The sequence below is a fragment of the Strigops habroptila genome, chromosome 4 (assembly GCF_004027225.2).
Source record: "Strigops habroptila isolate Jane chromosome 4, bStrHab1.2.pri, whole genome shotgun sequence".
NCBI classification, from domain to species: Eukaryota; Metazoa; Chordata; class Aves; order Psittaciformes; family Psittacidae; genus Strigops; species Strigops habroptila.
This window is the reverse complement of record NC_046358.1, coordinates 83,903,622-83,928,545: the sequence shown is the minus strand read 5'-3', so window position 1 is coordinate 83,928,545 and position 24,924 is coordinate 83,903,622. Positions and strand designations below refer to the sequence as shown.

Sequence of the window (24,924 nt, the reverse complement as noted above, 5' to 3'; positions counted from 1 at the left end):
TTACTGATGCGGATTTGCAGATCATCTTTTCCATGATGATGAAGCTTTTGAATCTTAAGCTCTTCCAGGAGTGTTTCTGGAAGCTGCAGAGAAACTGCATCAAAACTGAGTCGGTACCAAGTGCGCTCCTGTCTTTGAGGACAAAAGGGCTGGAAGTTCCCCCATAGGATCTCCTTAGTACCCACCCTAGCAGTGGCTTGGGTCCTAAGAACCCAAGGGGTCTTTTTGGTCGCAGAAGTCAGTAGATGGAGCTTAACTCACCTAGTCCATCTTCTTGCTTTAAGGCAGGATCAACTTCTCCTGTATCAGGATTGTAAGTGGTTTCCTATCTTTTAGGAGAACCCCAGAAGGTGAACATCCTTGGTTAGTGAAAGTCTGTGCACATCCCAAAGGGAAGCCCCAAAAGAACTGCTTGTGCCCAAATGTTTCATACACGTTTAGAACCACGTGAGAGACTAAGTGTTAGTCTAAGAGTCAGGAAAAGAGCTTGGGAGTCCTGACAGTTGGCATCTCATTAGAGACACTAAACCTTCCCTTGGTGACTCAAGAATGAAGGCTCATGTGGGCAATACCTGACTGTTCTGTAGGATACAACACCCATTTTCTTCCTGACATCCACCCATCATTTTTGTTCTATCCCACGATCCTAGATCCTTAGAAAAGCCTTCCTAATCTTCTCCCATCTTTCAAGCTTCTTCCACTTAGCGCTCAGAGGTCAGTTACAGCAGATTGCTCAACTCTTTCTGAAGAATTCTCCTATCCTTGGACTTCTTTCCCTGTCAGGCCACTTCAGCTTCCTCTCCTTGGGCTGAAAAGATGACTATGTCAAGGTCTTTGTCAGATCCAGACTAAACATATTGCTTATCTTGTTCTCCCCACGAGCAGCCCTCTATGGTGTGTTCTTGATGTGCCTCATCTCCTAATACCAGTACACAGCCCGCGCATCACGAATGTGCATTTGTCAAAGGGACTCTGCATAAAGGTCTGTTAGCAAGGAATGAGTAATGGTTTGACAAAATAGATTTAAGTGGCCCCTTCTGAATCATCTTGGCAGTAATAGAGAGACCGTGTCCATTGTTTGATTAAATATTTCCAGTGCCATTAGCTTGGGTGAAGTAAACAACTTCTATTGAGTTTGTCTGCTAATGACAACCCAAAGGCCTTTGATCTCTCTGTTATCAGAGAGCAAAGCCTGTTGCTTGGATGTGGCTAAAGATCATCTAATCATTGCTAAAGGTGCCTCTTGCAGCGCAAAGAGGTTGGAAACAGTTCTTTATTCTCTTGCTGTTCATCTCCTACCACCTTCAATGGACGTGATCGGAGCCACCTGTGATATGTACCCTCTAAATATGCAATTGTAGTTTGGCTGCAAGGTTGTACCCAAGAAAATCAACACTTCACCTTCATTTCTTGGGCAGGCTCCTTGAGGCAGGCCCTCTGTGTTCATTTTTGTCTGAAAGGGGCTGTATTTCCATGTTTTTTGTATGTATCCTTTCGTAGCGGGGCTCACAATATTTTATGTGGCTTCCTAAATGCTCCAGCCCTTGAAATCTTGTGACTCGGCTTACATCTAAAAGGAAAAGGTGGACCCCAGCTCTTCTTTCTAGTTAATACTGTGGAATACAAGATATTTTCAGCCTAAATATCAAAAAGAAGGAAAAATAAAGAAAGAAAAAGAAAATAACTCAATATGAGTGATGATGCATTATGGTTTTTAATGTATGCTTTGTGATTAGCCAGCAAAGCAAAGCTGATTTCAGGCATCAGGCTGATGATTTTTGACCATTTGTTGTTGACTTCAGCACAGAGAGTGGTCAAGAACAAACCACTTTGCAATGGGCGAGAATCGTGTGAATATAATTCCTTTGGGGAATGTTTTATGGCAAAGAATAAGCCAGATATATTGGATGAGAGTCAACACAGGCCTTGCTAAGAGATGTCACGCCTCACAGATCTGCTGGTGCTTTGAAGGACTCCACCAGCATATGGATGGGAATGATTCAGTCTGTATAATTCCCCTGGATTCTCGCCAGAGGCTCTTAAAGGAACTAAGCTCATGTGGAGTGGGGTGGAAGGATGCTCGTATTTAAGAACTGCTTAAGAGGGAAGGGCTACAAGTAACAGGTCCATTTCTGGAACACTGAGAGGTTGTCAGAGGCATCCCAGCACTGCTGAGAGTGAAGGGGTGATCGTGGCTCTCCTTGGCACCAAACTCAGTCTGAATAGGTACTTCCTTGCTCGCACCCAGCACTGGAGGAATGATCAGGCATTCACTGTCCTCCATTCAGGCCTATTTCCAGGCATATATCAGTGTATTAGCACTGAGAGGATGACCAGTTCTCAGAGTCCACTCTGAAGCATCTCTCCCCAGGTGAGCTATTACAGTGCTCCAGTGTATTGCTGGAGGTGTTCATCCTTGGTTGTTAGCTGGGGAGTTGGCTCCTTCCTCCTGTGACGTGTTTAATAACTAAAGCCAAGCACTTCTGGCCTTGTTTGGGGGGTATTTTATAGGATTTGGTTGGGTTTTTTTCATTTTCAGGCTTATTTTTTCAGCCATCTGTCAGACCAAGTGATCCTCCATCAGGATATAATCCAGCTGATTGGCCTACTTTTCAGGAATAGTGGCTTTAGTTTTGTATGCTACTGATAGCATTTCACATTGCCCAGGTCCTTTCCTCCTGAGGGTGGAGAAGACAGCAATTGATCTAATCCAGCTTGGCATTTATGCCACTTGAAGTGAAATTGCATTTTGCTCAAGGAAACTGAGAAGTGGGAAAGTAATACTGCAAATACGTGGTGCCATGTGGGACCTTCTCTCTGGGAAGCTTCCTAAGGAAGCTACAGCAGAGTTGATTATCCCAGAGAACAAGGTCTCTGATCTGTAGCTCTTGTTGTAGGAGATGGAAGTGTGGCAGCCAAGGTTTCTATAGAAAACCCTCCCTGCCAGGAGTCAATACCAAGTGAACTTGAAGGATTCACACAAAAATTCCAGAGACTCTATGACTTTGAAATATGGTTGGATAACATTAATTCTCATGGCATTATTCTTATGCTGGAGTACATCCCACTTCTACACAGCTTGTTCCATTCCTCACTGATGCGCTATCTGCAGCTCCAGAAGGAGCAGCACATTTTGCCTGGCCGTATGCAGTTGGGTGAGGAATTATCAGCAGTGACTTTCATGCCACAGAGCAGAGAGGTAAAAGCAATTCCACAGAGCATTAGAAGAGCAAGTAGGTCAATTGAAAAGAGGAAAAATTACTATTGGCTCTCTTCAATTAAACTGTTATCGCTCCACATGAAGGATCCCATTCAGAGGAAGGCATAAAACCTGAGAGTGGAGGTGACGGAGAGAATAAATTCTCCATTTTTAATGACAGAACTGGAGAGTGAACATTCATTAGTAGGCATGAGCAGGAGATCTCTCTTTTCCTTCTATTTCCAGCCTACTTTTAAGGAGAGCCCATTTGGAAAGCTCTCAGCACAAACTCCATCCAAGTTACAGCTTTTAGCAGAGACATTAATGACACCTAAACCCTTCCTGAGAAGGGCTTTTGGTTCTGAGAGGTTGTGGTGTGTGGCTGTTAAACACAGGGCAGAAGGCACCTCAGAAGAGCAAACATCCTGGTGACCCGGGCAGTCTTCTAAGAGCTGGGGCATCCTGGTTCAAGTCCCTGGTCCCTTTCCAAGGCCAGAGAACATAAAGAATATTCTGTTGTGCTTGTGTGCATGGGAAAGCACCAGCCAAAATATGCTCTCTAGTAAGAGGAATTATATCGTATGAAGGCAAGGCAATTTCCATGGTTTGAGCCATAGTCTAGATTGACTAAACCAGCTTAAAGTTCATTTTAAGACAGTGAGACCTGTGTTGTAGTAAATAAACTGCATCAAAATGGTTTACAAAGGAAATATTTTCAATTTCAGAAATTGAAAGACCCACTTGTGTTATTCTTCAGATTTTTTTTTAAGGTCAGGGAATGCAGAGGAGGAAAGAATCCAGGTCTTGAATTGCTTGGGGTATTTTTGCTTGTTTGCTTTAGTGGTTTGTTTACTTACCTTAGAAATAGCAGAATTCTTCTGTTTGGTCTTTGACAACCAAAACTAAAGGGGAGAATAATAAAGGTCATAATGTAGCTTTCATATTTGCTAGCAGTTATCTGAGATGTCACCTACATTCCCTGCTGGCTCTCTGCTTCACCTGCAAGCTTCTGGCTCTTCAAACTCCCTCCAAGAGGAAGGACCTTTTCCCAAACTGCTCCAGAGGCGTTAGAACGGAATGGCTGTAAATAAGAACAAGCATAAAGCTTGCAAAGAGGAGGGCAACCTTGTCACTTCCGCACAGAATTGCTGCAGGATTGAGTCCCTGCTTGTCGCATCTTCCTTCTTTTCCCTGGTTCTGGGCCAGAGGATGTTCATGTTTGTTATTACAGTTAAGCCACGCTCCACGCGTTTCATTACTGGTGTGTGAAACCACGTCCCAGCCCAGCCAGGGCTGCATTGACAGAGCCTGCAGGTGCTCCCAAAATCACATGGACTTAAACACCCGTGCTCTTATTCAGGTATGAAATTTACTGTCTGCATGTAGTGCTGCTTCTTTCCTGGGGTTATTTTCAGTCACCAGCCCTCAGCCTCTGCACTGGGTGACAGCTTGGGGAGGGACACACAGGTCCCTGTAACTTCACTGTTTCTGTATCCCACTGTCAATCTGCAATGATATTTGGGATGTTCTTGTCCCAGACATGTAGAGCACGGGGTCTTTGGGAGATGCAGGACAGAGTTCCTCCCTCTGGGTGATAAATACCTGCTGGGACAGAGGGAAGAGACCCTAGATGCTGGCACATAGAGCATCTGCTCTCATGCTAAATGGCTGATTACATTGTTTTGGACAAGATAAATAATGAATAGCCTCAGGGGTGCTCCAGGTGGCAGATTCTCCTCCACACTACATTAAGCATTTAGAAACTTCAGCTTGGGCCTGTCTCATGCCACGTCTGGTTGCTGGGCTGACTTTGGAGGGGTCTGAGCTTATGCCCAGGAGGGCAAATGCTGCTGATGTCTGTGTCTCCTTTGGCCAAAATTTGCTCTGTAGCAAAATGCCTGCAATGTGACTGTTAATTATAGCTTCTGAGCCATGTGCAGAACTTACCTGAGCAGACTAAGGCTCCTCTTTAGTTTAATTTGCTATAGGAAAAGGACAGGAGTGAGAAACTGGTGTTTGATGTGAGTTTTCAAAGGAGTGAGTGTGCAAGAAACACAGTTGAGGGCTTCAAATCCAAAGCTTGAGCTTGTATGTTGTGGTTTCCCCCCAGCCAGCAACTAAGTACCACACAGCCGCTTGCTCACTGCCCTCCACAGTGGGATGGGGAGGAGAATAGGGAAAAGGTAAAACCTGCAGGACGAAATAAGAACAGTTTAATAGTTGAATTAAGGTGAAATATAATAATAATGGGAAGTAAAAAGAGGAATAAAACTGAAGGAGAAGTGATGCACAGTACAATTGTTCACCACCCATGGACCAGTGCCCAGACTGTCCCTGAGCAGCAATCGGCGGCCCCTGGCCAACTCCCCCCAGTTTCTATACTGAGCATGATGCTCTGTGGTATGGAATATCCCTTTGGCTCCTTTGGATCAGGGGGTTTTCTCTGCTCTCTCCTGGCTTCTGGTGCTCCTCCTCACATGAGAGACTGGAAAGCCCTTACCCAGGGTAAGCACTGCTCAGCACCAACTAAAACACTTGGTGTGTTATCAGTATTATTCTCATACTAAAGCCAAACCACACCACTGCACCAGCTACTAGGAAGAAAAATAACTCTATCCCAGTTGAAACCAGGGCGTTGGAAGAGCGAGAGGATTTGGGGATCGCTTTAGGTGCAGGTGAGCTGTGGTGCGTGTGGAGGAGGGGACCACAGGGTGCCATGAGGACTAGGATAACTCGGTCACCTCCAAGCAGAGGGGATAAAAGGAGTCAAGCTGTGAGTTAGAGATCTTTGCACTTTCTTGATGGGTTAAACCCAGCTTCCAACAGCCCTGTGCAAAGCCTTATCCAACCCTTCATCCTACGCTCGGAAGGCACATGGGTCCAGGCTTGCAGACTGATGCTCACTGCTTAGCACAGTGGGAGCCTGCCTGTGATATTACTGTGATATTAGCATTACACACTCATTCCATACATGTCCTAGTTTTTTAGAGAAAGAGGAATATTTTGTAATTCTGAGCTCTCTTTAGCAAGTCCATTGATTTGCTCCCCTTCTGTGGTGCCAGTGCTTCAACCTCATTTAAGCTATTTTCCACCATTTTGGGACAATATTCCTTATTAAAAAAGTCTAATCCCTCCCAAAGCATCTCTTTAATCTGTCCCAGAAAACTGGCTTTCACAGTTGCATGTAAACCCCACAAATGGAGTATGGAGCCCAGTAATCCATCAGGTAAACAGATTAGGTATGTAGGAGGCTCTGTGGCTCAGTGAGTAAAGCAGGCGGGCTTTACTCTCCCTCCATAGAGGAAAAGCTGGCTCAGGTATAGCTCCATAGCTTTGTGCTGGAGATGCAAAGGGCTTCCTGTGGCAGAGATGGACCTGGAGGGTGGCTGGTGGCACTGTTTTGGTTCTCCTCTCAGGTGAGTGAGCGCAGATGTTCATCACAAGATGAAGAAGTGAAGCATGATGCTGCGCTGCCAAGAGGCACCGCCTGCCCCCTCCACTGTGTGGGAAGGAGAATTGCACTGTGGTTGGCAGCCCTTTGCATGGTTTTGGGGGACTGTTGTCTTTTTGAAGCTGGTGACATCATGACTGAGGTTGCAGGCATCTTGGTATCACCTGTGTACTATAGAATGTGTGAAGCGGATCTTAAAATCCCCATAATTAGGTTTCCTTTCAGTAGGGTGGAGCAGAACCTTTGCAGCTCATTCCCATAGATGAGGCAGAGCCAGAGCTGACTCTACTGCCTGGCCTCTGGAAGGCAGGAGCTTGTATTTGGAAACAGGAGCAGAATGTGACAAGTCCCAGAGGGAGAATAATTCCTTGAAGCAAGACCTGCTCCTTCTGGTGTTCTATGTATCACTGGTACTTGTTCTTTGCTAGGAAGTAGCAGTTCATTCTTAACTCCTTGGGCACAGCTTGCAAATGCCTTTGCAACATCGTAGTTGCTTAGTGCTGGGTGGGTTATCTGGTGCTGCACTGATTGCTGTGGTTTGAGTTTATTCGTCTAAAAAGTTGTGTGGGTTTGATTTTTCCTCCCTCTTCCATCTCATTGTAATTACCTTGAATACCTTGTCCCTGCCTCTCTCATGCATTCCCTTTGGATTTTTAAGCTGTGAAATGGGGACGATGCCAGAGCCTGCAGACAGGTGAAATCCCTTGCAATGGAATAACTGGCAACTGGAAAACTACAATCTCTCAAAACTGGGGTGAAGAGAGAAAATGTGGAGTATCCGGAAGCAAAGCAGGAGTTGACAGTTCATTATGTGTCCTCTTCCTGGTCAGAGTCTCTGCAGAGCAAACTTGAAACTATAAAAGCAGAAAAGCCAACATAAACAAGTGCTCCAAATCCCATTGACAGCTTTAGACCCAAGACTAGAGAGAAAAAAACAACCCAAGTGCAAAGGATGTTTATGAGACTAAATGTTCTGGATTTGTTTACCACTCCTCTGTGTCTCTGCCACCCTCAGTGCTCCTGGTCCAGGAGCAGCCGAACTGGCTGCTTTGGGCTTGAGAGGGGGATTTCTGAAGCAAAGCACATCTTTGATTCTGGGAACTTCCTTCCCTCTTCATTCAGCAGGAGGGACAAGGTGTCTTAACAGCCCTTTCTCCAGTGTGATGCAGGTATGATTTCAGTAGCAGAGCAAAAAGGTGCCCCAGTGAAGGCCTGCTGCCATCCTGCTGGTGCTTGAACCTAAGCTGTGTACAATAGGTGGTTGTGGATGCAACAGTCGAGACATAAGATAAAAAACAGGTGAGAGAAAAGAGAGGCACAAAGAGATATCCTTGAAGAACTGCAGTGATTCACTTGCACAAAGAGAATCTCAGAATGCAAAGTCCTGCTCCTGTTCTTCATCCTCTCCTTGGAGGAGCCATCAATAATTTGACCATTACGGGTTTCTCTTATTGAATTTCTCCTGATTCCAGGAACGCTCTGGGCTTCTGCTGCATCTTGCTGCAACCAGAAGTATCAGATTCTCAGAAAGAGCCTCATCTGCCGAGGTTTTCCGACCCAAACTATTTAGAAAAGGATTTTTTTTTTTTGTCTGTTTATCTGAACTCAGAATGAACTGTCGAAAAGTTTGAGGTTTGTCCCTAATAAAAACATGGGTTTGAATCACTGAAATATCCTGCAGCATAAATACAGCCTTCAAAAGTGAGCAGAGGTAGTTGTGCTTTCTTGGGACATGTTTTGCCTGGAGTCAAGGCTATTACTTTATACTCATTTCACGGATATGGAAATCTTACAAACAGATCCCATACAGTTTCTGCCCTTTTCTTGAATGGTGGGAAACTTACTTCTGCAGCCAAAGGACAAGGATTCATTGGAATCTGAAATCTGTAATACCTGTACTCAGATCTGAACCTTTTTTGAACGTTGCCTGGAACCAACCAGTGGGACCTGGGGGTTAAACCTCTCTCTGTGCTTGTTTCTGCTGACTCTTTCCAGCGTGGCAGTTCCCATTCCAGCCTCCACTTGTGGCACTGAGGACCCTTGTACCAGCAGGACAGCATTGCCCACCATTCCTGAGTAGTTTGTAGCCTCATGCAATGCCACTTGGCCTTGCCTTTTGGCCTTGCTCCGTTTGGCCTGGCCTGTCTCTGAAACCCTGGACCAATGTAAAGGTCAATCATCACAGCAGGAAAAGATGTGGAGATCCCCAAAGCTGATGAGGGATTGTGCTCCCTCCCTGTCACTTGAAAAAGGAAGTTTTCAGTGATGCAGTTTGGAACCTTATGGTGGGTGAGTAGTTTCCCCTCTCAGAGTTGTTAAAGGTTTGCAAAGTTATTTGGCAAAAGGCAAATAATACCAGTTTAGAGCTGCCTTCTTGGAAGTGCATCATTTTGATGCCAACCTTTGTTGATTCATCATTGCTTGCTAGAAAGGAAGTAGCATTTCATGACACAACCACATCTCGAGCAAAAAGCCTGAAGTTTCCTTTTTTGAGAAGGTCAAAACAAGACACTGCAGCAATTTTCAAGCTTTGTTGCAACTTCATTTTCTTCCAGCCAGGAAGTTTGACAAAAATAATCCTCACCATGAAAAGTTTTGTGTTCAGCAAATCAACATTTCTGGGTTTTTCCCAGAGAAAAATTCTCCTGGAAAAATTCCTGCTTTGAGGTTGGTTTAGATTTGAACAAACCAACAGTGTCTCCTAGTGGCTGACTCCAGGGGAATGGCCGAATCTATCTTGTCTTCAAGTGTCTCTTCCTTGACCTTCCTTCTAGATCTTTGCTCATCAGGGAGGGAGAGAAGTAGGAAATGAATTGTGGTCTCAGCAACACACCATTCCATAAGCCATACAGATCTCTGTGGCAGGCTGTTTCTAGGCTCTAGTTGGTGTTGAAGGAAGGTAATGACATTTAAAGGCTGTAGCACTGGATGCTTGGCCCATCTGCTGGTCAGCTTCCACTCTAATAACACAAAAGCTCCCAGCAGCAGCCTAGCCAGCATGCAGGGTTATCCCTCCTTGGGTCCTGCTTTGGTGTTGCTGCAGGAGTGTGCTCCACACGTCTCACAGCAGTCCTTGTCACCAAATTAGTTCTGCCTCACACCAAATATGATCACTAAAGGATAATTGTGTGCAGTTCTGGTGTTCTCAACATAAGAAGGACATGGAGCTGTTGGACCAAGTCCAGAGGATGCCCAGGGGCTGGAGCACCTGCCGTATGAAGACAGACTGAGAAAGTTGGGGCTGTTCAGCCTGGAGAAGAGAAGCCACGTGGAGACCTCAGAGCAGCTTCCAGTGTCTGAAGGGGGCTACAAGGATGCTGGAGAGGGACTCTTCATCAGGGACTGCCCAAGCTGCAGCTTCATTGCTGATGTTTGTGACGTTCATTTCCCAGCCTCAGCACACTAATGAACCATCCTCAGCCTGCCATGAGCACCCTGTTCCAGGGAACCCTCAGGCTGCTGCCTGGGGGGATGCAAGGATTGAGTCAGTTATTTTGCTTCTTGTCAAGAATTCCCTGGTATAACCCCAGCTGAGGGGAGACCAAACACACCAGCCACAAACACAGCAGCCATGTGCTGCTCCTCACAAATAGCTTAGGGCACTGTGAATGTGATGTTCCATCACCACTGTCCTTACAGCAGGACAGGCTCTGAGAGCTTACAGGGCTATTTCAGTCCCTGCTGGGGAGCTGCTTTGATGCCATCCTAGAACAGCTCTTTTCTTAGCTGTGTTTTCACTGCCCAGGTTGTTTTGGCGTCATCAGAGAAGGGAATAGGATGGACAAGGCACTGATTGATGTTAGGGAGGGAATTGCTGGCCCTGCAGCAAGGGAGGTGTGAGGAGGGCAGCCTGGTGATCATGTTGAGGTACACCATGTACCATGTGAGCCACCTCTTGCTGGAGACTAAAGAACTGAAAATTGCGCAGTCCTTCTTGTGGTGTCCCTTAGTAATTAGCATATATGGATTATAATCATGAAGACTGAGGCTCTTAGTGCTCTTCCTCCTGGATCAATGAGCAGAAGACACTCTATTGCATAAAGTAATTTAGCCCATGAATGATGGTTCATTAGCAGCCCACAGACTGTCACTGCCTATAGTAGGGGATATGTGGGCTCTTCCTGCATTCTAGTTAACTCTTTCAGCCTGTCCTTCAGTCACCAAGGATTCAGTTTGCAGAGCATGGTGTTAAATGTGGCTGTGCCACAGCACTACAATGGTCTTCCCTCTTCAGAGCCTCGAATAATGCAACAACATCCCCAAGAGACTGCCATCTTTTAACAGAGTGTCAAATGATGGATGGGGAATAAAAGAAGCTATTATCAGTCAGGAGATGAGTCAGATATGAAAATAACACCTTTTTTCCTAGACAATATTATTACACTGAGGAAATGAAAAAGACTCATTTTCTTTTGCAAAGGAAGAGGCCTTGAGCGTTAGAAATGCGCATTGCAGAGCCTGGTGCTGTGTGAGGGAGCAGCTCCAGTAAGTGAGCAAACCCCATCCCACCTTTTGTTGTGCCATGGTTTGGAGCGTGGGTGCTGGGCAGACATTCCTGTGCTTCCCAGGAAAGGAAGGTCTTAGGCTCTGTCTGGAAAGCGAGATCATAGTACAAGCTAATTTGGTGCTTGTGATGGAAACATCAGCTCTTGGATTTAAGCTGCATCCGGTCTTGTACGCTTAAAACCACACTGATCCTGGAAGGGATCCTGATGCTCAGGGCCATATTGCTGTCATTTAAACCTGCTGTACATCACTAACCAGGACTTCAGAAGGCAAAATCATCTTGGGGTTTTGGAGGGACAGTTTCCAAAGGGAAATAAATATCTCGAGGGAAGTAAAACTGTTGATCCTACTGACTTTCAGTGGAATTGTTCTGCAACTGCTCCAGAAATGGGCTGGGATTCTGTGTTTCCAACAAGACTCACAAGGACTGTCCATGAGGCTCCTCTGCTGTTCCCCTCAGGCACTCATCTGCCTCCGTGGCTCCCTGTGCATCTGTTTGACCATGTTGCTTTTTTACCCCATAGCCAGATGAGTTGACCAACGCCTTGGAGATCAGTAACATCGTCTTCACAAGCATGTTTGCCCTGGAGATGCTCCTGAAACTCCTTGCCTTTGGCCTCTTTGGCTACATCAAGAACCCATACAACATCTTTGATGGGATCATAGTTGTCATCAGGTCAGTGCCGGTTCTTTCTCCACTGTGGCTTTTCTCCCGAGGGCTCAGACCAGCTGGGGAGTGGGATAGGGAACTGGAATGACGTGGCCTGTGCTAATCCACAGCTCTGTGGCTCTGATGTGCTATAATTATGCTGGCCCTTTAGATTTCTATCATTAGAAGGCCTGTCCAAAATAAGTGGACCTGGCAGATGGAGAACAAAGTCTATTTATGCCACACATCTGGCACTGTGGTCAGTTTTCCACTCAAGTGCAGAATGGCTGGTCCTGGGAAAGAAGTACTGTGAGTGTCCCTATCCCTGCGGCGTGCCCTCCCTCTCCCAAGTTAACACATAACTCGGGCCAGAACAGGGCAAGCAGGAGGGTAAGAGGGGGCACTGTTCTCCTGTTCCCTCCAGGGGAACACTACCAGCCGAAACTGGGGATGCCATATCATGTGGGTGAGAAGCTTGTACAGCATCTCTCTGTGCTGGGATTCTTTCTAGGGGTGCTGTTCACCCCTCGGTCAGTAATTTGGGGCAGAGAAGTCAAGGGAGACACAGAAGGTGTAAACCAGGAGAGTGCTCTTAGCTTCAGTTGGCCCATCCCTTTGATTGAGAGAAGGGAGAAGCAATAGAGGCCCAGAGCAAAGGCCAGTCTGTGGCTTGATCAAACCAACCCCTGTCAACAAATGTAAATCCCTCTGGAGATCAGCTTGGTACAAAACTGTGATCCATATTTTGTGACAGATTGTAGTGATGCAGACCAGCAGGAGACATGCTGTGCTGTGAAGAGCCACAGAAAGTAAGGGAATTAAAGACTCAAGAAACCACGTATAAAGGATGTAGGTTGTGCATGTGCACGTGGATCTGCACAGCTGGGAAGCGAAGGTGGTTTTCAGATGCAAGAAAGAAGTAGGCAGATAAACTACCCCTTTAGAGCTTCCAGTGGTGTGACACCCTGTAAGAAACCAGCCTGCCTAAGGCTTTCACAGTACAGAACTGCTGCTTTTAGCTCTTGTCCTTCTGGTGTTCCTGCAGTGTGTGGGAGATCATCGGTCAGTCGGATGGAGGCCTCTCTGTGCTCCGAACCTTTCGGCTGCTCCGGGTGCTGAAACTGGTGCGCTTCATGCCCGCCCTCCGTCGCCAGCTCGTGGTCCTGATGAAGACCATGGACAACGTAGCCACCTTCTGCATGTTGCTCATGCTGTTCATCTTCATCTTCAGGTACAGCTGCAGCTGCTCTTCAAGTACTTGTTCAGCTTGCTGAAGTAATACGTAGGTCAGAGCAATAATACACTGCATTTTGTAGGCTGCCTACGTGACAGAAGTGCTCACAATAGACTGACAAGCAGACACTCAGCAGACTTTTCAGTCTCAGCTTTGCATGCAGTACTGTGATTCTATAGATGAGTGAAGTACACAAACAAGCAACATTTCCTCTGGAATTCCTGGGAGGCTCGTTTAGCTGTGTCTCAGGAAGCTGTCAGTAACTGGAGTCTAGCAGTGTTGCATTTGAGATGGATGTTGTACAGACTCCAAGATTTCTGTCTGTTTGACCCTATAATGCTTCTCAGTGTCCTGTTCTTGGAAACCAGTTGGATTAAGGAGCTGGCAATGTGATTTGTCATTTTCCAGACAAAGGAGATCCCTGATTTGACTTCAGTGTAGATAATCGTAACGAAATGTGACACAGAAGAACCAAAGGGCAGGGTTTGATCAGTGATGGAGCAGAGCTTCTTCCTGGGACATGTCACTGGCACACAAAACACTGGGGATAGAAAAGTATCTAAGAAATCACTGCAATCCTCCCTGCAACTATATTTCACACAATAATGTCTTTCTTCTGTCTTTTTTCCCACTCTAGCATCCTTGGCATGCATCTTTTTGGATGCAAGTTCAGCCTGAAAACTGATACAGGAGACACAGTTCCAGATCGAAAGAATTTTGATTCCTTACTTTGGGCCATTGTGACTGTATTTCAGGTAAGCTCTGGATCCTCTGGGAAGTTTCATGTGACCACCTGGAGAAGTTAGTTTACTTTCTTAAGGAAAACTATTCTAGTAGGTGTCAAATTTGGACTGAAATGGCACTGCAGAGTTAATAGAGCAAAGTGATTGTGCTTCTGGGTTAGCTGGTCTCTATAAACCCTGATAGAGAAGCAAAATCATAACTGTGCAGATCTGTTGTCAGTAAAAGTAAAGTCTGAGAAAGCCTGGAAATCCACCCTTATTGTCCTTTCATAAGTCAGTAAGATCAAGACCCACAGTCTACTGTCCTGTACTGTAGATCTGTGTCTCCTTACTTGCCTTCATCCCCTAAAAATGCACTTTGCACACAGTTTCATCTAACTGGGAGTGACAGATACTGTCACAACTCAGGGCTGGAGGTTCTGGCTCTATATGCTGGGGGATTCTTTATATAAAATAGTTGTTTCTTCTGCAAACAAAATCTGTTCTGTGCTTGAAATTACTGGCATATTCCACAATGGAGCAATAAGCTGCTATTTCCAGGACATCCTAAACATAAAAATTAGTCTTTTCTGTTTAAAAGCTCAGTCTTTAGAGCTCAAGTACAGCAAGTGGAGCACAATGGAACAGTGTTAAGCTAAGTTTCTGAATGCAGAGTAGATGTTCACCACAGTATGATTCAAGTCCAGAGTCTTCACTGTGAAGAATAAAACTTATCCCAAAGTTTTCCTTCTTAAAAAGAAGCAAGGAATAAATCAGCATTAATCTCACAGCGCCACATTTTTCTTTTACCAGCATAAATACAGATTTCTGCATTTATTGTAACAGTCTCTTGGGAAACAGGGCTGGCTCTGAGCACAAGGGCTTAGTCCTGCATCCCTTGAAGGTTAGTGAGTGGCATGACTCAGTCCTGTCCCCAAAGGACCCTCTTTTTTAGGAGGGTTAGAGACCATTTCATTGTAAGCATGAGTTGATGTGGAGCATGAATCTGTCATCCATTTTTCTTAGGTGTCAGGACTTCTGAGCTCCAGGAAAGTGGGAATCCCTGAGGAAGGTCCCTTGGAGCAAGGCTTTGCAAAGATGTATATTTTTTTGCCTAGCTTGTCAGTGCTTTTTCCTAATGGAAACCACTTTGCATCCCTGAGTTTCTTGAGCCCCCGAATGTCATTTATCCTATCAAATATCATGTCCTTTACCCTTTCCTTCAGCTCCAGATGCCTTATATAAAAAGCAGCCCAGCCTCAGGTCTGTTATCTTCTGATGGTTGTCAAAGGCAATCCCACCACCAAATAATGGGACTTGTACCACTGCATCCTTCATGCTACCATAGCTAGGATCTGAACTAGTCATCTCTGTGGGCAGCAGCGTGCTAGATCTTCCTGCAGAGAGGGGAAGTTGGGCCAGGAGACAGCTCTCACATGCAAAGATCTAAATAAAGGAATGTTTTACTGTCTCTCTTCATGAGACCTGCTAATGCTTAATGCTCAGAAAAGGTCAAAAGGAGAAGAAGAAATGGATGAGTCAGTGTCTGAATGCAGCTGCTGTGTATGAGAGGAGTGGAGTAATTAGAGAGTCTTTCCCTTCACCTTTTTGCAGATCCTCACTCAAGAGGACTGGAACGTGGTCCTGTACAATGGGATGGCATCTACATCCTCATGGGCAGCACTCTACTTTGTGGCCCTGATGACCTTTGGCAATTACGTGCTCTTCAACCTTCTTGTTGCCATCCTGGTAGAAGGCTTCCAGGCAGAGGTAAGAGATCTGAGCAGAGCGAGGGAGAACACTGAGACACGTGTAGGTGAGTGTGTAGGGATGAATGTATGTCACCACAAATGTGTACCCGTGCAAGCAGCCCTGAATTTAAACTTGAGGGGTATAGATGAGCTGGGTTGGGCATGTGAAGCTCTTGTGACTCTCTCTTTGCAAATAAGACCCACTGGGCTTAGCATGGGACTTAGGAGACCAACACTTTGGTTGATCTGCTGCAGGATCTGTTGTATGACCTAGAGGAAATTATTTAGGATTGATTTAACTCACCAAATCTCCCATACGTCCTAGGTTTTGTGTTTCATTATGGTGGGTTTCAGGCCTTCAGTGTAGCCACTGCTAGTTGTGGGGACCAGGTTCAATGTGAACTGGTTCTCAGACCAGGCCTTTCCTTGTGACTCTGTCCCTTATGCGTTATTTGAGGCTAATAGCCCAGCTGTTGAAAAGCTGTGTTGCAAGGTGACAAACATTAAAGTTTGAGATACTTTAGATGATGTAGGACATGGAAATGCTAAAGAGATTTTTACCTGCACCTGAAAATAATGTCTATATGAGATCAGTCAGCAGGGAACTTAGGATAAACTGCAGCATCTCATCTCACATAGAAAGAATTAGAGAAATGATATGCCATGTCCTGATGTGAACTAGGCAGGAACATCAGCAGCTGTGCAGGCAACCCTGTGCCACATGATCCAGAGCAGCAGCCCTCACTGGTGTGAGTGGTGTAAGTGCTATAGTACTGGTGTGAGAGGGGGGCTCTGCAGCCTCCTACATTTTCCTCACCACTTTCAAGTCCCTTCTAGATCTGCTTTCAGCATCTTGAGAGAGTGAAACCAGCTATCCCTTGCCCTGTGCTGCTCTTCTCCATCTGCCTTTCAGATCACAGCAAGTCCATTTGGGGGAGATTTAAAGTGAGGATGGTCTGGTTTGGTTGTAAACGTAACAATTTATGTGCGTATATGTATTACCCAGCAACTGGAAATGGTTTTGAGACTTAGCAAAACTCAGCCAGTCCCTGTTAAAGCAGAGAATAGTGGCATCAAAGGGGCTTATGTCATGCTTTGGGGTTTTATTAATTATTACTTCTTTATTTCTTCAACCATCAAGAAGGGCAAGTTTGCTCAGTGCCAGATTGGCTTCAGAGACACACACACTCAGAAAGGAAATGAGAAAATGGCTTCAGTTTTCACTGCTTCCCAAGGGAAAGAGGAGAAAGAAATGATCTTTTATAGGATATTTTATTTCTACTTGTCATTTTTCCCCCAGAAATGGTGTCGTGCTCTCATCTGCAGGGTTTAGATTACACTCAAACCAACCTGACCACACTCAGACCAACCTTCACTGACCATGGAATAGAATTGAAATATTCATGGACCAAAAATTCCTTGAAGCCAGCACAGCCACATTTGTGTCTTTCAAGGATGTATGTGGAGATTTGCTGTTAAAACATCCCTCCAGGTTCCTCACAGCACTAACAGAGGAACATCAATTGAAACAACAGGAGCCAAGCACCAGTTTGGAAACAGCAACCCTCATCTACATCACTCAGGGCTGTTTCATGGATGCTGAGGGTGGTGAGTGCCACCTGCACACACAGAGAAGACACAAGGAGAAGAAGACACAAAGCTCATTGCTTTCAAAATAAACACCTCTGCACTGTATTAGTGGGCATTTTAATGTCTTGTACAATGTGTTCTATGCCCTGAAGATCCAACACAGCTTACCAGGAAGACCAAGAAGGTCTTTTTCCAAGAACAAGCCCGTATTGCATGTGTGGATGACTAGAGCTTGTGCTGACACTGCTTGTTTCCAAATTGCTGTCGTTTTCTCAGTGTCACTGATCTCAGCACCTCCCAGCTTTGCTCTGGATACTTTAACACCTTTACATCTGGTTCTAGTGCAACCTGTGGCACATGGAGGTGGACATTTTAGCTGCCAACCTAATAAGACCAAAACAAAGGAATTGCCACTATTTGTACAGGCTCTGCAGTAGATGCCATCTTCCAGCCCAGAAGAGATATTCCTCTAGGAGCATTGTAGCTGTATGCAGAGAGGTTGTGCTCAAACTCAATCCTGCTAGAAAATGACACAGGCTGTAGCAGACTAGAGATGTGCTAAAGTAATGGATTTTCCTAAACTGAATGCAGAAGGAACCAATACCTATGGGTAACATACCATAAGCCACGTGGTGGCTCAGAGTATTCAGTGGCCAGATATGTCACATACCCTCAGATTCCACCAACCAGCAAATTGGGGGTAAAAAGAGGACAAGCCAGGGAAACCCAAACAGACAATAACCACTCTGTGTGTGACCCAGCTGACCGGGAACTGCTCCTGCTTAAGGAATCTTCCATTTAGGCACAAAGAGCCCTCATACAGCAGTTTGCATCCTTTCCTGATTGCTTTAAGGCAGAAGAAAGTTCTTTCCCTTCTGCAACCTGGCAGCTTGCAGGTCTCTTTGTACAATACAGATCCCATTCCTTACTTGCCCTCTTGGAGGCTGGATCACCTGCTAATGTGAAGGCAGAAATGGGCAGCCTCGTGCAATACCCTCTGAGTGCAAGATTACAGACCTTGCTCAATAGCTGTCGTTTTCTTGCTCAAGCTTAATGGCTCCTTTTGGAGCTGTTACAGCCCATGATTTAAATGTGTGTAAGCAGTAGTTTTCAAAGCTTGTATTATTCACTCAGGGTTGCCTCTGAAAAGGCCAGCAACCACAGGCATGACATTTGCAGGGCACATTTTGCTCTCTACTTCCATTAATTATAAATCTTGACATCAAGCTTATGGCCTTTGTCAGTTGTCTCATAGTGAGGTATTAGCTGTGCTATAGAAAACCCTTCTCAGAGCTGTATTTCAGCTACCACGGCTCAGTTCAAGTGTTACACTTAGAAATGTATAACTTAGCTTGGTTGTAAACCAAAGATGTTTACAGTCTCGTTGGACAACTCCCAGGAAGTAGTATCAGTGGAGCTGGGTTTTCTTTTGCCTGGTTCTGTTGCGATGTTGGGAATATGGCAAAAATTCTTGTTTTGACCTCTTTGTCTTCTTATAGGGTGATGCTCTTAGAAGTTTTAGAAGACACTGAGGTGCATTTCTCTTCCCTTTGCTCAGGTGTTTCTTTTAGTTAGATGGAAAGTGACTCCTGGGAGGTTTGTGCAGCTAAGAGGGTGCACATTAGAGCTGCTCTAAGCTCTAAACCATCAACAGCATCTCAAAAAGGACACTACGGATTGGACTGTGAATCACAGTACACAGGCTCAGCTTGATCTCAGGTTCTGATCTGCCTGTGGAGCAAGTTTGGCAGGAGTATCCCTAGAAGAGAATAGGCTTAAATGGCCACAAAACCATTTTTAGTACATTTGTGCTTAGTGCAACAAACAGCCAGACTTCAAACAGGACCATAATTGCGTATTTGTGTTTACATTGTTCCTGTGTCATTTGGAATCTATGCCAGAGCATAGAAAAGCAGAGAAACCTTCCAAAACTATGCAGGTCTTTCATCTACTCTGCACTAGTGTTTTTGCTCCAAACCAGAGAAGATGACTAAGGGAGCTTAAGCCTTTCAGTCACCTTGGCTGGTTGGCTGCACCAGTCAGCAGTACATCACAGCTGAAATGAAGTCCACTGCCACTTCAGCACCATGTCTCTAGGAACCCTGGTGATTTGTTCAAGCACCAGTTAAGGAGCTGTGCTCCTTTTTCTGGGATCAGCTGCTTTAATCCAACCATTTGCTCTCAATTTGCACAGCTTTTCTGCAGTCTTGATGGATCAAGGCAGAGTCATGCTGACAGCCTGCTGGAACCTCTCCTCTCTGCAGGCCTCCCCCAGTAGAGGAGAACCTGACCATAGCTCTTCTGTTCCGTACTTGTACATTATTTAGGCTGATTATTTTTGGTAGCAGAGGTAGATATGTATGGAAGGGAAAAATAACTGGACTTCCAGGAGAAAAGCCAGTCTGAGGGTGATTGGCTGTTCTGTGTCCTGAGATGATGCTGTGCTGCCAGGCAAGCTGGCCTCATTCCCTTCTGCCTTAGCTTCAGTGTCGCCAAGAGATTTCCCAGTACAATCTCGATTGCCAGCCAGCATTGAAGAAACCAAGTCAGGGCTGGGTTTTCAGCTTTAAGTCAACTTTACAGTGCTGTCAGATCAAGAAGAAAACCCCTTCACCATCCTTTGACATTAAAACCTAAGTGTTTTCAGCTGGGATGATGGAGAGTGCAAATATGGAACTCCACAATGCCAGTTTTTCTTAGCTGCACTTTTGTGTTCTCCCTTGGGATACACTGCACAGTGTAGGAAACACAATGATATTGCAAGAACAGGAGTCACAACATCATCCTGTCTGTCCAAGTATGAAAATGAAGCAAAACAAGCAAAAGGGACTTACCTGGGGTCATTCCCCAGGGAGTGTCAGAGGGAATTTGGCATTCTGCCCTCCTGGTTCTTGGGGCCACACTTAGAATGACCATGGGGAGCTGAGGTGTCTCTGAGCTGCCAAGTAACCCAAATGGCCTTTGTGCTGAAGCTTAAAGGAACCAGGTCTGTTAATTATCCTTCTCCTCTCTGCAGGGTGATGCGAATAGGTCAGACACAGATGAGGACAAGACATCTGCCAACTTTGATGATGATTTTGAGAAGCTAAAAGACCTCCGAGCAACAGGTAGGATTTTGTGTCTGCATTTTCCTGGGAAACTGAGAGCTACAACTCTCCTTCCACAGTCATCTTTTTGTAGAAACATAACAGGGAAAAGTGGAAGAATTCATTTAATGTGGCAATAGATCTGATAGCTATGTTAAGAGAGCAGCTCTTAACATGCAAAAAGAGTAAGGAAGCTAAATGAGCACGGAGATTTCCTTTAAACAGCTGTTTTCCTAATTTAAATTACACTGGAATATTTAGATATGTCTCCTCATTTCTTCTGTATCATTCCCACAGAATGCTTTGCTGACAGCAACAGTCACACACTACTTCTCAGCAGCTTTTCTAATCAATCATGTTCTTTTTGATTTCTCACACAAATGCATTTAGGTGAGGTTTGATGGGAATGTTGCTGTTCATTTGTGTTACAGGAGGGCCTGGCAATTGATTTGAGGTAAGGCCACATTGTACTAGTGTGCTATAAACATGCAGTGGTAGGTGACAGCCTTCACTCTGTAGAGTTTGCAACCAGATAGTGGACAGGAAGGGATCACAGATTGAATAGTATTGATGGTGAACAGGAGCCAGTTTAATTCCTCTGTACTTTGATTCTCAGTTTGGGCTCTCGTTAGGATTGCTTTAAGTGCTTCTAAACCAGGATTCATTTCAGCTAAGGAAATTATATTGATTGTGGTGAACAGATGGAATTCAGCTGAGGAAGGAGTAATTTGTTGGGGAAGCTGAGACAGAGCTGGATCACAGCAAGGTGATGGAGCTGCTCAGCCTGCAGGTGAAGCAACAAATTGCAAACACCAAGTGACCGCATGAATGTCCATTGCAAATAGGTGGCAAGGAACCCACAGCACCAACTATGTGCCAAATTTGCACCAACTATTTGCTGAGCAGCTTCAATTAAGAAGAGAGTTCTAGGGGAAAGAAATATTGTCACCTCTTCTCAGGTAATACAGGAATAGACGACAGGGCTGAACTTGCCTTCAACCGAAATTCCATGAGTAATTGTGCGTCTCCCTAAGTCTCACAAGTGCCAACCAGTGACTAAACAGCATGAAGACATTAACAATTCTGTCATAATGCTGTTGGTCTGTAAATAGATACTCTGGCAAGAGGCACTTGTATTGCAGATTAGCACATTTTGGGCTGGATCTTCCACCCCTCAAAGTGAATGGCATTGTTCCCACAGACTTCTGTAGTGCAGATCAGGTATTTGTGCCCAAGCCAGCAACTAAACAGATGATACAATAGAAGCACACAGAGTTACGAAGGCAGCCAGTGGAAGAAAAACAGCAGGGGTAATGCACTCACTTGAGTTTCTCACTGTAGACTTGTACTTCCCTCCTGCTGGGCACGGATGCTCCCATCCTTCCCCCTTCTTAAGACTGATCCTGAAGTTATTAAACCACAACCCACTAAGCCCAGTAAAATAGGAGCTAAGTCAACTTTAGTTTTGTGTTTGAGATTAGGCTTTTGGTTTGGAGTATTATGGCACTGGAGGTGTTATGTCTGGTTTGTCTTCAGCATGAATACCATTTTTGCAGTCTGAAGTTGCCATACAGCTAAAATAGATGCTTTTTGCAATTACCACAGAGATGTGCCATTAGATTTCTCTGTTACAGGAGGTTTACTCTTCTAGACAAATGGATGTGTAAAAGCAACTTCCATTTCCTGTCCCCTGAACAGATGACTAAAGACAATGACTAATGTTCACTTAGTGCCTTCCCCATGAAGGAACTTAGAGCACATCAGAACTGTGTAAAAATCTCTGTGCAAGACTATATGAGAAGGAGAAGAGAGTAACTTCCCAGGGTGAATTTAGCCAGTCATCAATATCCTTTCACTGGAAACTCTCTCCCAGTTGCCCCAAACTGTAGCTTCACTCTCTAAATCCCTAGAAACAGTGAGCAAAAGCAGCTTCCTTTGGAGGCACAATGAGTTCCAAGTCCAGGCAGGGCTGAAGACCTCTTAAAAGATTGTGACATTTACCTTATGCCTTTCAACATGCTGAGAGTGATCTTACTGCCCACAACATTCCATCTCCATTTGGCAGAGTTCCCAGAAGACCCAGGGAACAATGTCCCTTTTGAAGAGTGATTTCTGTAGCTGAGCATTCATCTCTTCTTCTCTCTCCCCTTCTCTCCAGAGATGAAGATGTACTCACTTGCTGTCACCCCAAACGGACACCTGGAGGGCAGGGGAAGCATGCCCCCTCCTATCATCATGCGCACTGCTGCCACGCCAATGCCCACACCAAAGTGTTCCCCACACATGGATCCAGTGCACACTTTTGTGGACTCAAGGAGAGGGAGTAATGCTTCGCTAGAGCCCTTGAGCTACGACCAGAAGTCCTTGGTATGTTCCTATTGCTAACAGCTCTCCCTCAGGTGCCTGCAAGCAGCACAGATGATGTGCACACACGTATTGCTGGAAAATACAAAGGAGGGTGGATGGAGGTGAGAGGTATGTTTAAAGGCAGGAGGAGGACAGATTCAAGAGGGCGAAATGAATGGGTGTGCTGTGCTGGGGAGTGTAACAGTCAAGGACAGTGACTATATGAAAAGGGGAGAGAGGGATGTACTGGGATTCAGTGTTTTCCTGCCTAGTATCTTTGCCATCCACACTGGCCGTTTCGTGGTGTCATGGAGAAGCTGTCAAGTTTTCCTGTGAGGATGAGGCCAGTTTCCCCCCACAGTATTTTAGAGTTGCATCTTGAACCTGCTTTGTATCAAGGGAAATGAAGCATTTGTCCTTACCAACACAGCAGCTGAGCTCCAGCCCTGTTGGAGGGGAAACAGAGGTATGAGCTGACCGATTGCTGCCAGGCACAGCTCACGGAGCAGACATCTGGCTGGAACTGACTGCTTTGGCAACTGATTGCATTTTGCCTGCAACAGGGGAGTGGGAGGGCAGCTCTATGAAAACAGAGGGACCAGAGTTAATAGACAAAGTGGATTTTTGCTGCTGCTTATCTATCCCATTCCTCTGCTCTGTAACTGCAATATCATGTTCAAATCAAGGCAGCGGACTGTGAAAGCACTTCACGCAGAGACAGAGCCACTATCCCCTTTGGTAAGCTGCTTAGTCAAGGTAATGCTTTTGAAAAGAAAATAGAGATGGCTGTTGTTTGCCTTGGGGTTTCATGGGATTGTGAGTTGCTGGAGAGGGTTGTTTGTCATTTGGATCCTTTCTCTGAGAGCACATCAGTGCCACCAGCCAAAGGAAGATGAAGCAGTCAGAGGAGAGCTGGCCAACGCTGAGAAGGAGGAGATAGGCAGTTTGCCGCGTTTTATGCTAGGAGGAAGCCATGGAGGGAAAAAGAGTTTTCCTTCTAGCTTTCCTGCTCTGACCTGAAGTGCTCTTATCCTGGCAATTACCTGCCAGCCAAAGTGCCCTGACACACTGGTCAGTGCCAGAAATTTGTTGTAAAGGAAACATTTTTCCACCTCCTATGCAGCAAATTAAAGAGAAAGTAATGCAAATAGGGGCATAATTCCCAACAGACACTTAGGTGTCAGGTGCCATAGCCCCTTTGGAAGCTAGGGAAGTTGTGGGCTGAAACCACTTGAACGTGAGGAAAGAAAATGTCACTTCAGCAATAATGTCTTTGGGTTCAGTTTTTATATGCAGTTCCTGTTACCAGGACAGTAGGAGGTCACACAACACAGAGGATTGAAACTGTGCTTACAGGTGTACTTCAAGAGCACCTTCAGTGTGGGCTTAGCAGGGTGCTTGGCTCCCATCTCAAGGTATGATGAAATCAGAGCGATGGGAGAGACATGACTTGCAAAAAGAAGCGTCTTCAAAATGCCATATCCTTTGTCTTTCTCCTGCAACCAAACCCTCAAATGTCTTTCTCCTCTCTCAGTCCAGCCTCCGCAGTTCCCCTTGCGCCAACTGGGGCACCAGCAGCAACTGGGGCAGCCGACGCTCGAGCTGGAATAGCCTGGGCAGAGCCCCAAGCCTCAAGAAGAAGAACCAGTCAGGAGAAAGAGAGTCCTTGCTCTCTGGGGAGGGGAAAGGCAGCACAGATGATGACTCTGATGACGCCAAGTCCAGCACGGTGAGCAGACCCTCTCTGCACCGCCGGGCAGAGTCCCTGGACTACCGCAGCTCCTTGGACTTGCCGGAGCTGCTCCAGCTGCCCACCATGCGCCACTCGCTCAGCATCAGCCCCGTGGCTGTTCTGCCTGCTGAGTACCAAGACTGCAATGGCAAAATGGTTCATGTCCCCAGTGAGTTCTTCCTGCGTGTGGATGGTCACAAGGAGGACGCTATGGACTATGAGGATGACATGGAGGATGTGAGTTGAGGGGAAAATTGGGTGTTCATGCATTAAGTGGCTTTTTCACTCCAGGGAGGATTAAAAATCCGGCTTGGAAATGTGTTATTGCCTAAAGGCTGGTGCAGGCAACATGAGTCCAGATCCAAGGGATGGGCCTCCAGTTCCCAAAGGGGGTTTTTTTTTACCTAAGTTAATGGGTTGGGCTGTTCCTTTGCAGTGGTTTCTTACAAGGTAAAACTGCAGGGGCATGTGCATGCATTTGCCAGGTTTTTGGACTGATTGAGATTGTCCCACTGGCATGGGATGCCTCCAAAAATGAGCTGTAGGCACAACAGCTAGCTAATGTCTTTGCTCACAAGAGCTGTTTGGCATCCCAAAAGCTTGAAAACCAAGAAAGAATGTTTCCTGTTTAACTTCCTGCTTGCTTGAGGCTTTTTTG

The 24,924-nt window shown here is 45.7% G+C and overlaps 1 protein-coding gene across 2 annotated transcripts in view; it reads left to right on the top strand.

The window, feature by feature from the left end:
* The window catches only part of CACNA1H (calcium voltage-gated channel subunit alpha1 H), a 231,630-nt gene that overhangs the window by 169,544 nt on the left and 37,162 nt on the right, over positions 1–24,924 (top strand). For both annotated transcript variants that reach the window (XM_030483014.1, XM_030483013.1), the window contains exons 11-17: positions 11,681–11,832; positions 12,851–13,036; positions 13,677–13,794; positions 15,376–15,531; positions 20,119–20,209; positions 22,347–22,555; positions 24,069–24,503. In XM_030483014.1, the coding sequence (XP_030338874.1) occupies positions 11,681–11,832; positions 12,851–13,036; positions 13,677–13,794; positions 15,376–15,531; positions 20,119–20,209; positions 22,347–22,555; positions 24,069–24,503 (1,347 nt within the window). The remainder of the gene's footprint in view (positions 1–11,680; positions 11,833–12,850; positions 13,037–13,676; positions 13,795–15,375; positions 15,532–20,118; positions 20,210–22,346; positions 22,556–24,068; positions 24,504–24,924) is intronic.